Source organism: Dipodomys merriami, unplaced genomic scaffold, assembly GCF_024711535.1.
Source record: "Dipodomys merriami isolate MVZ:Mamm:240054 unplaced genomic scaffold, mDipMer1.0.p SCAF_9, whole genome shotgun sequence".
In the NCBI taxonomy this organism is placed as follows: Eukaryota; Metazoa; Chordata; class Mammalia; order Rodentia; family Heteromyidae; genus Dipodomys; species Dipodomys merriami.
In genome coordinates, this window is record NW_027206512.1 from 6,622,326 (window position 1) to 6,636,623 (window position 14,298).

A 14,298-nucleotide genomic window follows, 5' to 3' on the forward strand; every position below is an offset into this window, starting at 1 on the left:
CTTGGTAATTTTCCACTTGGTATTCAAAGCTGAAATAAACATTATTCAGGCTTATTTGCTACCCATTGATGTCAAGCTTTGACTGTCACCAAACATGATTCTGTACTCAGGAAAAGGGGACTGAGGACATATCTCCTGCAATCCATTCAGCCAGTGATAGTAACATTCCCAAAATTCCATATTTCTTGAATTACAGCATGTGATTGACTTAATAAGGCTGCTGGGGAAACATTGCAGCCTCTTGTTTGCAAAGAGGTCTTCAAAAATGACAGGGCAAATAGTCCCAGGTCTCTGTGACCTTAAAAGCCAATTAAGCCAAAGAATTATTACTAGATCTTAGAGAAACCTGACTTCAATCACCCGTAGTGATTTAGTAATGATGTCTTTGTCACGGGGTGGGAGAAGAATGTGGCTTCTAGCTCCACATTTTTTTAAGCAACACTCACTTATGTCGTGGCCTGAACTCTGAGAAGTCCATCATGTCCTGATTATTCTGGGATAAGAACATCTTCTTCTGCTTAAATAACTCTAAAAATGAATTTAGTTTGTGATGTTTCTAACTTCTAGGAACCTAAATGATAAAATCCAAACAATAAAATAAGTAAAAAGGTAATGAAAACCATAACTTAGTTATATTGATAATGTTTGAAAAATAAGACATTTACTCCCTTCCCCAATTTAGTTGTAAATATCTGCAAATAGAATAAAAATAAAATAAAATGAAAATAAAATAAAATGATCACGGTATGTAGATTCACAGGAAAATTGAGAGTGAGAGACAGAGGAGTAGAACAATAAGAAGAGGAGGAAGATGGAGAGAAGGAAAAAGAGGAGGAAGAGAGAGAGGGAAGGAAGAAGAGAAAGAGGGAGGGCAAAAGAGAGACTCTAGAATAGAGATCTCAACGTTTCTATTTTGCGACTATCACTCTCAGAATTAAGCCTATACTGCCCTCAGATGGCCAGTTTGAAAAAATATTTTCACAAATGAATTAAATGAGTATGTAGACATACTAAAAACTATAGGCAAACAATCAGACATCTTATGTTAACCAATTTATCTGATGCTATTTTCTCTAGCTATTAAAGCTTAGTGATTCTCCTTTGGAAAAGTCCTAATTTTTAAGACTAATTCCTGATTTTTAAATCCTATTTCTTAAGGAAAAAAAGCTCAGTAAGTGTTATTATATTAGGATGTGAATAATAGAACTGAAGGAATAAAAGTAATTTTCTAAACAATGACAGTATCCCTATGCCTCACACTGCATTGGGTGATATTTATATATGTATTCTGGATTTTGCTATTCAATTATGCAAATATAATAGGAAAAGAATATTTTCCTGGACTTATTATATTACTTAAATTTTAAGAAAGTAGACAACAAATTTTTCAATGCCATTTTTGTCCTACTTATTAAAATGTGAAGCTTTAGAAACACAGAAGCATATGTAACCAGCACATTAAAAGATTTAGAAGCTTAATCTAATATCCAAGGCTCATTTTTTATGGTTATAATAGATAGCCATGTTACTGTACTTGTAATTTTTATTCACATACACATTGTATAATTCATTATGGCCTTAAGAGATTTGGGATTTTTAAGTTCAAATTTTCTTGAAATATTGATTTTACTTATGTGGAGAAAATTATATTCTACATGGAGATATATTTTCCCTAGTTATTTAGTTTTCACATGGTCTCAGATAATTTCATAAAAAAACCAATAGAAGTTAATTTTACTAATGTACTCTTTGAGACTTAAGATAAAATAAAATATATAGGCAATTTAATCTGTTTTTAAAAACACTAATCATAAAATGTTCTTTTTTATATGAAATGTTCTTTGAACTGAGGAGTACATGACAAGTTTAATGTTTGTTGTGTGGTAACTACAGAGGGCTGAGAAGCTTGTCCTAGGGTGGGGTTGGGTCAGATGAAGGAGAACATGAAATCAAGATGCAGTATACTCAGAAAATGACACATTGAATTGAAACTCCTTTTTATGACTGATAATAAATAAGTAAATAAATAAAATGATAAATCAAAACTTTTTATACTTTCTAAGTTTCCTATGCTTTATTAATTGATGTGAGGTAGTATGAAAAGATGATTGCAGCATGAAATGGTTTTGAATTGTAATACCTTGTTTTCTTTTTCTTTCTTAAGCTGCTCCTTTTGATGTGAAATAAAAAAGATCAAATAAAGCCTTTAGAATTTATTCATTCATAAAACACTTACTGTATGCCTATTTTGTTAAAAAAATAGAAAGTAGCATGTTGGGTGTTTAAATCAGTGAGGAGAAACTACAGAAGTAAATCAGAAAGGTACCACGATATTCACAAGCTCATAACTCCTAGGAAGGATAAGAAGGGTAAAGACAGGTGAGGGTAGAGGGCAGGTGAAGACATGCTGAGTCCTCTGAGATGCTCTAACTAGGTGGGGATAAAGCCCATGGAAAATGGTGTCTGTATGGGAAGAACAGACATTGTAACCTAATAAATGGCTAAACCAAAATCAAATAAGGGGGTAGGACCAAATAGCCAGGCTATATAATTATACAATTGTAAGTGATCCAGTAGAAATATATTGATGGATGTGAAAATATATCTTCAGTGAACTTGATGACAAAAACATTTCAAAATAAATTATACAACAAAATTCATAGTCTGCCACTTAAGTGTGTCTACCTGAGTAGGAAAAAACTCAAAGTATATGTCAATATATCATAGTTGCTCTTTGAAGAACTTTCATGAAAAATAGATTTTTTTTGTGTGTGTGTAAGTAGTGGGGCTTAAACAACAGCCTCTGCCTCTATCTCCATGTAACCTTCTCCCTCACTAAGTTTCAAACCTTATTCTTGTTTATCTGGTAGGGACACTAGTCATTATGTTTATGGTCAACTCTAAATCTTAGCTGATTTCATCTCAAGGTCCTTAATTACATCTCTAAAGACTTTTATTCCAAAATAAGGTCACATTCAGAGACATTGGGAATTAAGACTACAGTATATATTGAGGAAGCCTTCATTTGGTACAGTGTCTAATTCTTTTCTGATGAGAGAGAGAGGGTGGGAGAGAGAGAGAGAGAGAGAGAGAGAGAGAGAGAGAGAGAGAGAGAGAGAGAGAGAGAGAGAGAGAGAGAGAGAGAGAGAGACTGGGGTTGTAGGGTGTAGAAAGCTTTTTAGTTGATTTATGGTCAGCCATGACTAGGAGAAAAATGCCAGAGGCTGAGTAAACACTATCTGGAAAAGGAACATGTGGAAAAATTCTTCCAAATGGACTAGGGCTTGCAAAAGTCTTTCACTACAACCAAAGTAAACAACAACAACAAAAATAGACTCATGATGTAAAAGGTATTGAGCACCAAGGTACTTAGCAAGGAAATCCATCCTAGAGACATAACTCAGCCCAGACTGGATGCTTTTCTGATTTCAACTGATAAAGCTTGAGAGCAAGCATTAAAGCCATCAAACTGTTTCTAAGTAACTATACTGGGACCCAGTACAAATCTCAAAAAATTCAGCAAGAAAAATAAACAACATTCAACAATAAAATCAACTACAACTCGCATCCAAACAAAATTCTCATACACAGAAGCAGTTGCATTTTCATAGAACTCCTTTATTAAAGAAAAAATTGTTTTGGCTACTGACCCAAAAAATGATATGATAGAATTAGTAGACAGTGACATTAAAACAGCTGATATACACATACTCCATATGTTCAAGGAAGCAGTCTGTTAAGAGGAGACTAGAGAGGTAAAAATAACCCAGATAAACTTCTTGTGGTAAATAGAAGTGTGTCTAAAGTGCAAAACACTGAGTGTGATTAATATACTTAGATACTAAAGACAGAACCACAGACACTCTCCAAAATGAAAGAAAGAGATTAGCTGAAAAAAAAATAAGCACAGTGAGTTATGAAAAAATAAAGTGACCTAACTTATGTGTAATTGAAGTTTTATAGTAAAAAGAAAGAGAAAAATAGAAGCATGTGTAAAAACCTAGTGGAAACAGAAGAATTAGAAGAGAAAGCATATATCAATTAAATGAAAGAGAAAAACACAGTAGAGGAAACTTAAGAAGACCTAAAGCTAACTCATGAAATAGCTCATCAAAGTAGGTAAACATTAAGTTAAAATGTTTAGAAAAAGAAAAAAATTCTCCAAATTATCAATATTATGAATGAGAAAGTGGTCATAATGAAACAAATATGAAAAGGAGAAAATGAAATATTAGCTGGATGTCAGTAGCTTATACCTCTAATTCTAGCTACTCAGGAGACTAAGCTCTGGAGGATCACTGTTGGAGGCCAACCTGGTCAGAAAACTTCTCTAGACTCCATTCCCAAAATAACGAGCAAAAGCAGGGCTGGAAATGTGGTTTAAACATTAGAAAACCAGCTGAACAAGCAAGCCAGAGCAAGAAAAAGGCCCTCAGTTCAATCCTATTATTGCCTAAAACAACACAACAAAATAACAACAAAAACTTGTTAGAAGTAACTGTTAACAAAGTTGCAAAGCACAATCGGTGCCAATTTTAAAAAAATGCCATCAGAGTAGGAAACTTTCTTGCACTCCATTTGGTTTTACCATGAGCAACTAATGGCTAAAGCCTTATTTTGAGAATTATCTTAAAACATAAGATTTCTTAAGTGCCTCACAATACTCTGTTCTGTAACCTTCTAAGATGTTAATTTGATATCTTTGGATTTTCTGATCAAGTTCCACAACAGATTTGTTGATGTATCTCAATGGTTAGCCTCAGATGCAAAAAAAGCACTTAATAAATATCTTTATTATGATTCAGTAAATGAATAAGCACCTGTTTCATAAGAATTGCTGGTAGGGTTTGGGGTGTAGGTCAGTGGTAGCATGCATGCTTACCATGTGCGAAGACCTGAGTCCAGTCCTTAGCACCAAAGGAAAACAAAACAAAACATTCCAATGAGAAACAAATTTTGGAAAGTCTGTTAGTTCATTCTGACATGGTGACAAAATTCCTGATACAGGCTGATACTAAGAAAAGAGGTTTATGTAGCTCACCACTATGGGTGTCCAAAGATTAAGCTGTGTATAAAGGCTGTGGAGGAAGGGATATCATTTGGCTGTATTACCTCTTGGTAGATGGTAGATAATAATGATTGGTGACAGTTCTGACATGACAATGGTGAAATGCATGTTTGAACAGGAGTCACATCTCAAGCCAAGAAGCTGAGCAAGAACTACCAACAGGTTTCACCAGACCTCTCTCTACTAGGTCCATCTTCCCTTCCCTTTCCTCCTTTCCTTTCTTCTCTTTTTTCTTGTTATTATAAAGGTGATGTACAGAGGGGTTACAGTTACATAAGTCAGATAAAGAGTACATTTCTTTTTTGGTAAAAGTACATTTCTTCCCTTGCCCTCCTATCCCTAAACCCACATGCATCCATCTTTCCTTCTTTCTTTCCTTCCTTTCCTTCTTTCCTTCCTTCCTTCCTTCCTTCCTTCCTTTCTTTCTTTCTTTCTTTCTTTCTTTCTTTTCTTTCTTTCTTTCTTTCTTTTTCTTTCCCTCCTTCCCTCCTTCCCTCCCTCCCTTCCTCCCTCCTTTCCTTCCTTCCTTCCTTCTTTCCTTCCTTCCTTCTTTCCTTCCTTCCTTCCTTCCTTCCTCCTTCCTTCCTTCCTTCCTTCCTTCCTTCCTTCCTTCCTTCCTTCCTTCCTTCTTTCCTTCCTTCCTTCTTTCCTTTCTCCCTTTCATTTTTTTGGGTGTATACTGGTATATACACTTAAACTCAGGGTCTCTCTCTCTCTCTCTCCTCTCTTGCTTATGGCTGATGTTCTGTCACTTGAACCATGCCTTCAGTCTAGATTTTTGCTGGTTAATTGGAGATGGAGTTTTCTGCCCAGCTGGCTTCAAACAGGGATCCTTTGAATCTCAGCCTCCTGAGTAGCTGGGATTATTGGTATGAGCCATGGCAAGTGGCTATCCTCACCTCTTACAAATTCTAACACTTCTCATCAGCTTCCCACAGGAACCAACCTTCAAATTCTGGAAACCTAATGGGGACACAATGTGAAGTTAGTTTTAAACAAACAAAATCTTGTAAATGAAAGATATATTTACTATTTTTTGGTTATGTAAAGTAAAAATGAGTTAGCAACACTGTTTAAAATATATCATTGGTAAGGGAAAAGAAAAATCACTGTGTATTTTAGATAGATCTATGTAAACTCGTGTGAAGCCAGGTATGGTGAAGCATGTCTATAATCTTAGAGTTTGGTAGAGTGAGAAAGGGAATTGTGAGGAGATGGGGAGGCTGGGCAGCAGTGAGTCACACCTGCATTCCTAGCTACCCAGAAAGCTGAAATCTGAGGATTAAATTTCAAACTCAGACCATAAAGACAAATCTTTAAGACTCTTATCTCCAATTAACCAGCAAAAAGCCATAAGTGGAGATGTGACGTAAGTGGTAGAACTACAGCTTTTAGTGAAAAATCCAAGTGTGTCACAGAGGCCTTGAGTTTAAGCCCCAGAACCAGCATAAACACAACAAAATAAAACAAACAAAAACTCAGGAGTGTTGGGGGAAGAAAACCTATGTGGTAAGCTGTCTTGCTTCAGTCCATCTTCTCCACCTACTTTCCACTTGAAAATTCTTCTTCTTCTTCTTCTTATTGGTGGTACTCTTTTTTGGACTGTTTGCTAGGCAGGTACTCTACCCATCCCTTAGTAAACAACTGTTATTTCCATTTGTTTTCAAAGAATGTTATCAACCTCTACATGAAGTGTGTTATATGCCTTGTGCTGATCACACAATATTTTTCAGCTCTTTCAGTGTGACTGTAGATAAGTATAGTCATTAGCAGCTCCAAATACAAATAAATCAGTACAACAAGGAATAAAAGATTTGGTAGCTTTGGGGAAATGCTGTGCTGTTAATGCTACAACTTAATAGGATTAAAAAAATTATCTTGTTGTAAAGATGCTGTACAGAAGGGTTACAGTTACACGAGTAAGGTAATGAGTACATTCCTGGATTCTCTTTTTCCTATAGCACTGGGAAGTTCCTACAATCAGAATGACCTGGTTAGGCTGCACCTCTACCTATTGTAGTGCCATGTCTGGACACAAGATGGAGCACTTTGGTACAATAAGGTGGTCATTTCCCACAAGGTGAGACAGAGGAAAGCCAAGTTAGAAACACTGAAACATAAGAATCTGGCCATACTAGACAAAGAACCTCAAGGGAAGTAGGCATTTATTTCCTAAGGAAAGCAAGTGTGGTGGAGATTCAAATTTGTCCCTTTAGACAAACTACAGTAAATTGTTTGTTTAACGATCATTTGGAAAATCTTTTTGACTTGGTTTTCACTCCAGGCATTGTTTGGTCATAGAAACTGTGTATAAGGAATGATACTTTCTTGTTGGTGATAGTTTGTTTATTTTATTCATTTTCCTTCTGAAATTGCTTTACTTCATGTCTAAATTTTGCACATAAATTCTCAATCATAACTAAAAGCTATCTAATGTAAAATCGTAAAATATATTTAAAGAAGAAAAATAGCTTTTGCATCATGTCAATTTATTTAAAAATTATCAGCATAAATTAATGACATTTCAAGTTGAAACTAAGATATTACATTCAAATATTCATTTGCATTAGTAATCCAATGATGAAACAGGAAATTTGTGATATGGAGGAATGAGATGTAGCTGTGTGGGAGGAATAAGACAGATAGTCTTTATATTTCACAGTTTATGAACATTCTTTGCCCCCAAATATCACACAATGATAATAGCTAATCATTTGATAGTATTTGAGAAGTACTAGGTGCAAATATTTACCAGTTTTAACTAATCTGAACCACACAGTAGCCACATGAGCTAAGTACTATCATGAGCCCCATTCCAAAGGAGGAATGTAGTACTACTGAAGACCCAGGACCTTACCAAAGCCATGGAATTAAAAGGAAGCAGAGGTGGGGTGTATAGTAGTTGTACAGGTTGGCTTTGGAGTCCATACAGTGAAGCCACATTCTGCTTCTGCACAGCAAAACAGGACAATATTGGTTGGGAATGGGTGAATGAACATTTAAACAGATCTGATTATGATGAGGGTTTAGAAGCCATGGTTGGTCTTGAACATTAAACTAGTACTTTTATTTGTGTTTCCATAAGGGACAAGCAGGTCTATCATTTTCTTCTGTCTACTGGAAACCACCAGCCAAAACAGGAACAAAGGCCTGGCTTGGGATGCATGCAGAGACCTCCAGCACTTATAGGCTGAGGCAAGAGGATAGAAAGTCTGGACAAAAAATAGGGAAATTCTGTTCAAAGACTCAAGCATAGGAAAAAGGCAGAAAAAACTCCAGATAAAATTATTTTAGATATTTCACTAAAATTTTTTGGTTTCTTTACATTGTCCCTGATGAGATGGAATCTTGGTACTTAAATCTTTAAATACCAGGGAGCCAGTCACAAATACAAAACATAGAAGAATATAAAAATAACAGTTCTGAAACTGACTTTAGTGATACTAGAATTTCCCCCAAATTTTGCACATGTCCAGATATGTACTTATGTGTGTCTTACTTGTATACAGGTAAATTATCTGTATGCATAATCTCACTGATGGAAAACTGGTTTTCTGAAGATGCATTTTATCTGGAGACAGTAAAAGCATTTTGAGTTAAAACAGATGGATGATGTAAAGCTGAGAAACATTTATTTGACTGAATAAAAATAAGATTTGCTTAAACATAATGAAATGATCTTTGTAACATAAATGTTACCAACCATGACATTTACTTTCTTTTAGCAAAGGATTCAGACATCTATGTAATTTAATTCCATAAGATAAGTTTTTACCCTCATTTTTGCTCCTCTTCATTCATGTTAGAATTTTTTTTTTTTTGGGTCCGGTCGTGGGGCCTGAACTCTGGGCCTGGGCGCTGTCCCTCAGCTCTTCAGCTCAAGGCTAGCACTCTACCTCTTGAGCCACAGCACCACTTCCGGCTTTTTTCTTTTTGCTTATGTGGTGCTGAGGAATCGAACCCAGGGCCTCAGGCATGCAAGGCAAGCGCTCTATCACTGAGCCAACTTCCCAGCCCTCATGTTAGAAATTTGCACAGGTGCTTCCTTGGGCACAACTCCACAGTTTTGTAGCGTATGACACCCAACCCACTCAAGGGTAATGGCACAGGTATGAAGACCTTCCTTCAGTCACCCAGCACAGCCCTGCCTTCATTAACAGCTCATCATAAATTTCCAATCACATTTGTTGGTAGCAGTCATTTACCCATGCCAAGAGTGGCTGAGGTTCATTCCCTGAGTGATCTCACTCTGCTCCCAGCAGAATTTCCCTGATCCAGCAGAATTCTCTGAACCACTGATGTGTCCGTTAGAGTTTAGAAAAAGCGGTGCACAGAGCTCCAGTCAGGATAATGCAAAATGCAAGTGCCATTAATAAGTAGTTCCGTGGACCCTGGATAATAAAGAAGAGTAACTAATGTAAAAACCTGACTTAAATTCAAATGCACAAAAGAAGAGCAATTCTTTTAAGATGTCTGGGGACCTTCAGAACCACCTGCTCTAACCACCTGTGTGCTTTTACTGCCTCCCCCACCCCCAGCTTGGAAATCATCCATATTCTCTTACAAATCTACAGCCTCACCAATTGACCCTATCAGTGAACACACAGGAGTCCAAATATGGAGTAATGAGAGAGACAGCAATTAACAAAAAAAATTGTAGAAGGGAGTGTTGGGATATGAGAGAGATGACCAGTCACAATGGTTGGTGAGTATATGCAGGACTCTATATAAAGCTTGTTAGGAGCATAGGGACTTGAGCTTCTAACAAGTATGGATAGATTGATTGCCCAGGGAAACTGGGCAGCAAGCAGAGGTTCCAAATAGGAGTTTTATGTGTAATGCCCTGTTGAAGGACAAAGCCTGGTTCAGGGCAGAATGACTGGAGTGAGGAGAGGTAAGATAAAGGTGAATGCGGTGGGCCTGCCTGGGCATTCAGAGGTTTTATAGGTCTACCTGTGCTTTTGGGTTCTAGTTGTCCAAACAACAGCTGTATGTGCTGAAAGGATCAACTTGGCTTTCAGTAGAGGCTAACTTTCCCCATAGGATGGATTGGAGGGGGCAGAATGAATTCAAGAAAACTGAGCAGGAGGCGGTAGCCTCAAACCTCCAGAGGAAAGATGTCAAAGCACAGGTAGAGAGATGAAGATGGATCTAAAGGGTGAGAAAGAAATACAGAAGAGGTATGAGGAACAGCAGCCTGCCTTTCCACACTGTGTCTGAGGGTGGTGGTGCTCACAATGGGAGAAACTGGTTACTGCATCCCAATGGATCCCAATCCATCTTCAGATTAACAAAGAAATATCTTCCAGCACTAAGCAGAAACATTTCATTTCCTATAAGATCTATAGCTAGGAGTGCAGATAGATCGATTTTAATCTCTCTCACAAGATAAACCCTCAAACATAGAAAAATAACTATCTTATATTCCCAGAGGCATCTCTTTTTGATCAATATTTTAGCTGCTCTGCCCATTTTTCACCTGGAAAGATTTCAGACTCACCACCCTGGCTGCCTCCCTCTGAATGTCTGTCACTTGCAGATAGACACCAATATTTTAAGGCAAAGTTTGAACAGCTCAGAGGAAAGTAGGATTCGTGTCTCCCTCATTTTGGGGACCTTGTCTCAGGTTACATTCAAGTCTTCTAATCATCAAATCAAAGGATATTTCTGGTATTAGTACTTTAAACTAAGAAGTAGCAATGCCTTACTTATAGGTCATGTAGTAGACACACAAGGACTCTGGGAGGAAAAGGGAGAAGAGGGAGAGATGGCTTTTTGAGCAGTATGCATCCTGCGTGCTTCACATCTATGGGGAAGGAGTGGTAGCTTCCCTCTCTTGGTAACTGCCAAGGAACCTGCATCTACCAAATCCTGGGCTTCTTTAGCTAGGCAATGTTGGGTGATGGCCCGGGGAGACCTGCTTGCCCATTAAACATGAAAGGCGTGGGGGCTTTCTGTCCTTACTGCCCCACTGCCAATTCTGCTTTGAGGGAAGACCAGGAACAGAAACTCCAACTGGGTGAAAATACCAGGACGGGAGATGCCAAGCTCTCCCACTGGCACAGGCGTTCACTGGCTGCATAGTGACTTCCATCTGCTCTCATTCTGCCTCTTTTCCTCATACTTTCTGAGAGGACTCTGGTCTATAAATTGTTGAAAAAAAAACTGCAGACATTAGCGGTAAATTTGTGCTACAAACCCAGAGCAGAAACTGTAGACAGGATGGAGGGAGATGTGAACACTGCTTATGGAGAGCTTCTTTCTTTTTCTTTTTTAAAAATAAGCTTTTATTGTGAAAATACCATACAAAGGGGTTACAATTACATGAGTAAGGTAATGAGTACATTTCTTATCAAGCATGGTTGCTGCCTTTGTTTTTCCCCTAACATACCCTCTCCCATCTTCATGACTACATCCTCTCTACCCCCACCAGAGTTGTACATAGCGTATTGTACATCTCATTGTTGTAATGGGTCCATCTGTATCCCTATTTAAACAATTTGTTTTTTCTCTTCCCCTCCCCAAATTATACCAACATCCAATACAGTGAAAACAGGGTTATACCGTGGGGGAGGGACATACAAAGCAAAAACAAAAAAAAAATCACCTTATAAATAGGTTAGAAACAATAGCAAGAGGACTATGAGTTGCTCAGTGGTAAAGCGCTTGCCTAGCAAGTGCAACATCCTTGGTTTGAGCCCTAGTACCAAAAAAAAAAAAAAAAAGAAAGAAAGAAAGAAAGAAAGAAACAATAGCAAGCAAGGAAAAAACCACTTGTGTCCTCATTTCGCCTCACATCATCTTAGTTGACCTTTTCTGCTTGTCTCAGACATATACTAGTTATTACAAATAAGGGAAACCATGGGACCTATGATTCTTTGGGCCTTCACTTAACATAAGTTTTTCCAAGTCTTTCCATTTCCTAACAAATGAGAGCTTCTTTCCCATGAATAGTTCTTTAAGATTAATGACACAACATATAAAACACCAATATATCTAAATATATTTATAGGTACAGGTATATCTATATATGCATTCTTTCAGCAATTGAATAAATAGGGTTTGAATAGGTTAATTTAACTTTGTTTGATCAGAGGTAGGACTTTATGAAGTCAAATTACTGTGAGCTTCATCTCTATTAAAACTCAGTCTTACTGAAACCTCTACAAGTAACTAGTAAAGCCTTCCTAGTGTGTAATAGCTTATTTACACATATGCTTGGTCACACAAAAATGTACACAGGAATACACAGACATACATGTATGCATTTGAATCCCATATGAAGGTTTCAGCATGCTTTTCCTACTTTTTCAATTAATTTACTTTAATTTAGATACCAGCACTAGTGCAGAAAAGTATTCAATGAATATTTAAACTGTTCAAAGAATGAACATAGTCAGGCAATTTCCAAATGTACTCTGTGAATTAGAAAGTGAATTATAAATTGATATAATTACTTAAATTAAAAAATGGGATTTAATCATAAGCACTCTACAACCTAATTATGTGTGAACACTTTGCTGAGTTCTTCTTTATTATCTATGTAGCAGAAGAATAATGTTCTCCTGGAGTCAAAATGAATTTCCTTTTGATGTTAAAATCGGCCCAAATTGTCTGTCTCTCAGAGAAAATGGGTGATTATATTTGGGGGAAAAGGAAATCATTTTCTTTAACATACCTGTATTTCCTTGAAAACGAAGATGCCCCACAATGCGGCTATAAATCCTGGACCCTTAAATAACAATAAGAATTTTAATTAAATTGGCTATTCTATGTATATATTCTATGTATGTGCAGAAGTTAGAGAAAATATCAAAATATTCAGGTAAAACTTTCTATAATCTCAACTATAAGCTCAAATTGAGCTAAAAGATCTAGCATAATCAAGTAAAAATATTTTTTATTTTTGTTCTTTTTTGTGGTCTATTAGTTTGATATTATAATGTGTGATATAAAATATTGTTTAATGCAGTATGTTCTAATAAACTAGTTTTGTTACTGGTATTGAGGAGGGTCTTGAACTCAGGCCTTTGATTAGCTTGTTTTTTATAGTTGGTGCTCTTGAAGTACATCACTTGAGGTATATGTTCAAGCTGGCTTTTTGCTGGTTATCTTGGAGATAGAGTCTTGTGGACTTTTCTTTGTGAGCTAGTTCCAAACCACTCTCACTCTCCTGAGTAGCTAGTATTACAGTTGTGAGCCTCTGGCACACAGTAGCTTGTTTTTCTATTGTCTTGGTAGTATGTTCTTGGGCCTTACAATAATGCATATATTAAAATGGTATATACTTCTAATTTAAAGAATAATAATTATTATGACTGCAAAACCATTGATTATGTCTAATAGTAAACACAAATGAATGCTCTAAGTACTATAGGGAAAAACTAAAAATGATGTTAGATAAACCAGGTGCCAGTACCTCATGCCTATAATCCCAACTATGGAGAATGCTGAGACCTGAAAGATCCAAATTTGAAACCAGCATGCATAGAAATGTTTGAGACTCTATCTTCACTTAATCAGCAAAATGCTGGACTGGAGACATGGCTCAAGTGGTAGCATTCCATCTGTGAGCAAGTAAACCAAGTAAGAGTGTGATAAAGTAAATAAAGTAAAAATAATAAGATTAAAACTCAGGAGTTACTGAACTCAAAGTCAAGAACAAATAATACAGAATGCAGGGAATGAGAAGAAAATGGAAAGAAAAGCTAGGATTCCTCAATTTGAAAACTTGGAACTGTTTAGAATTGGCGTGGATATTTTCAACAAGGAGAAAATGTGGTATTTGGGTTAACCCTGGTACTTGTGTGGAACCTGTGCAAAATGCTGTCATATCAACATTTTTATGATTCCTTTTTGAGCCTTGCAGGAACTATGGATACATTTCAAATAAACAATTCAAAAAATGTTCTCTCCTCTGCCACTACCAACCATTTCTCTGGCTTGGTCAACAATATTTGATTGCACTCCTAGCATGGAAGGGAAGCAAGAATATTTTACTCTGTGTTTATCAGCATCTGAAAAGTCAGCATCCAAGGAGGCAGAGGAATAGGTCAAAGGAGCTGCTTTTTATTGGTGATATAAAGTCCTGAGTCTCAAGCGTCCAAATCAAACAGGCATTATGAGTCTTTCAGGCAACCCTACACTGGGGAACAAATGTGCAGACGCAATATTAATGTCATGCCAGCTGTTCAGGAAACTTTTTTCACTAAGCTCTCAAGATTCATTTC

The 14,298-nt window shown here is 36.8% G+C and overlaps 1 protein-coding gene across 8 annotated transcripts in view; it reads right to left on the bottom strand.

The window, feature by feature from the left end:
- Positions 1-7,557: 7,557 nt before the first annotated feature.
- Tmem144 (transmembrane protein 144) overlaps positions 7,558-14,298 on the bottom strand; it is a 45,704-nt gene continuing 38,963 nt past the window's right edge. For all 8 annotated transcript variants that reach the window (XM_070012257.1, XM_070012263.1, XM_070012260.1 and 5 more), the window contains 2 exons: positions 12,747-12,800; positions 7,558-9,459 (listed from right to left, as the gene is read on the bottom strand). In XM_070012257.1, the coding sequence (XP_069868358.1) occupies positions 9,376-9,459; positions 12,747-12,800 (138 nt within the window). In that variant the 3' untranslated portion in view covers positions 7,558-9,375. The remainder of the gene's footprint in view (positions 9,460-12,746; positions 12,801-14,298) is intronic.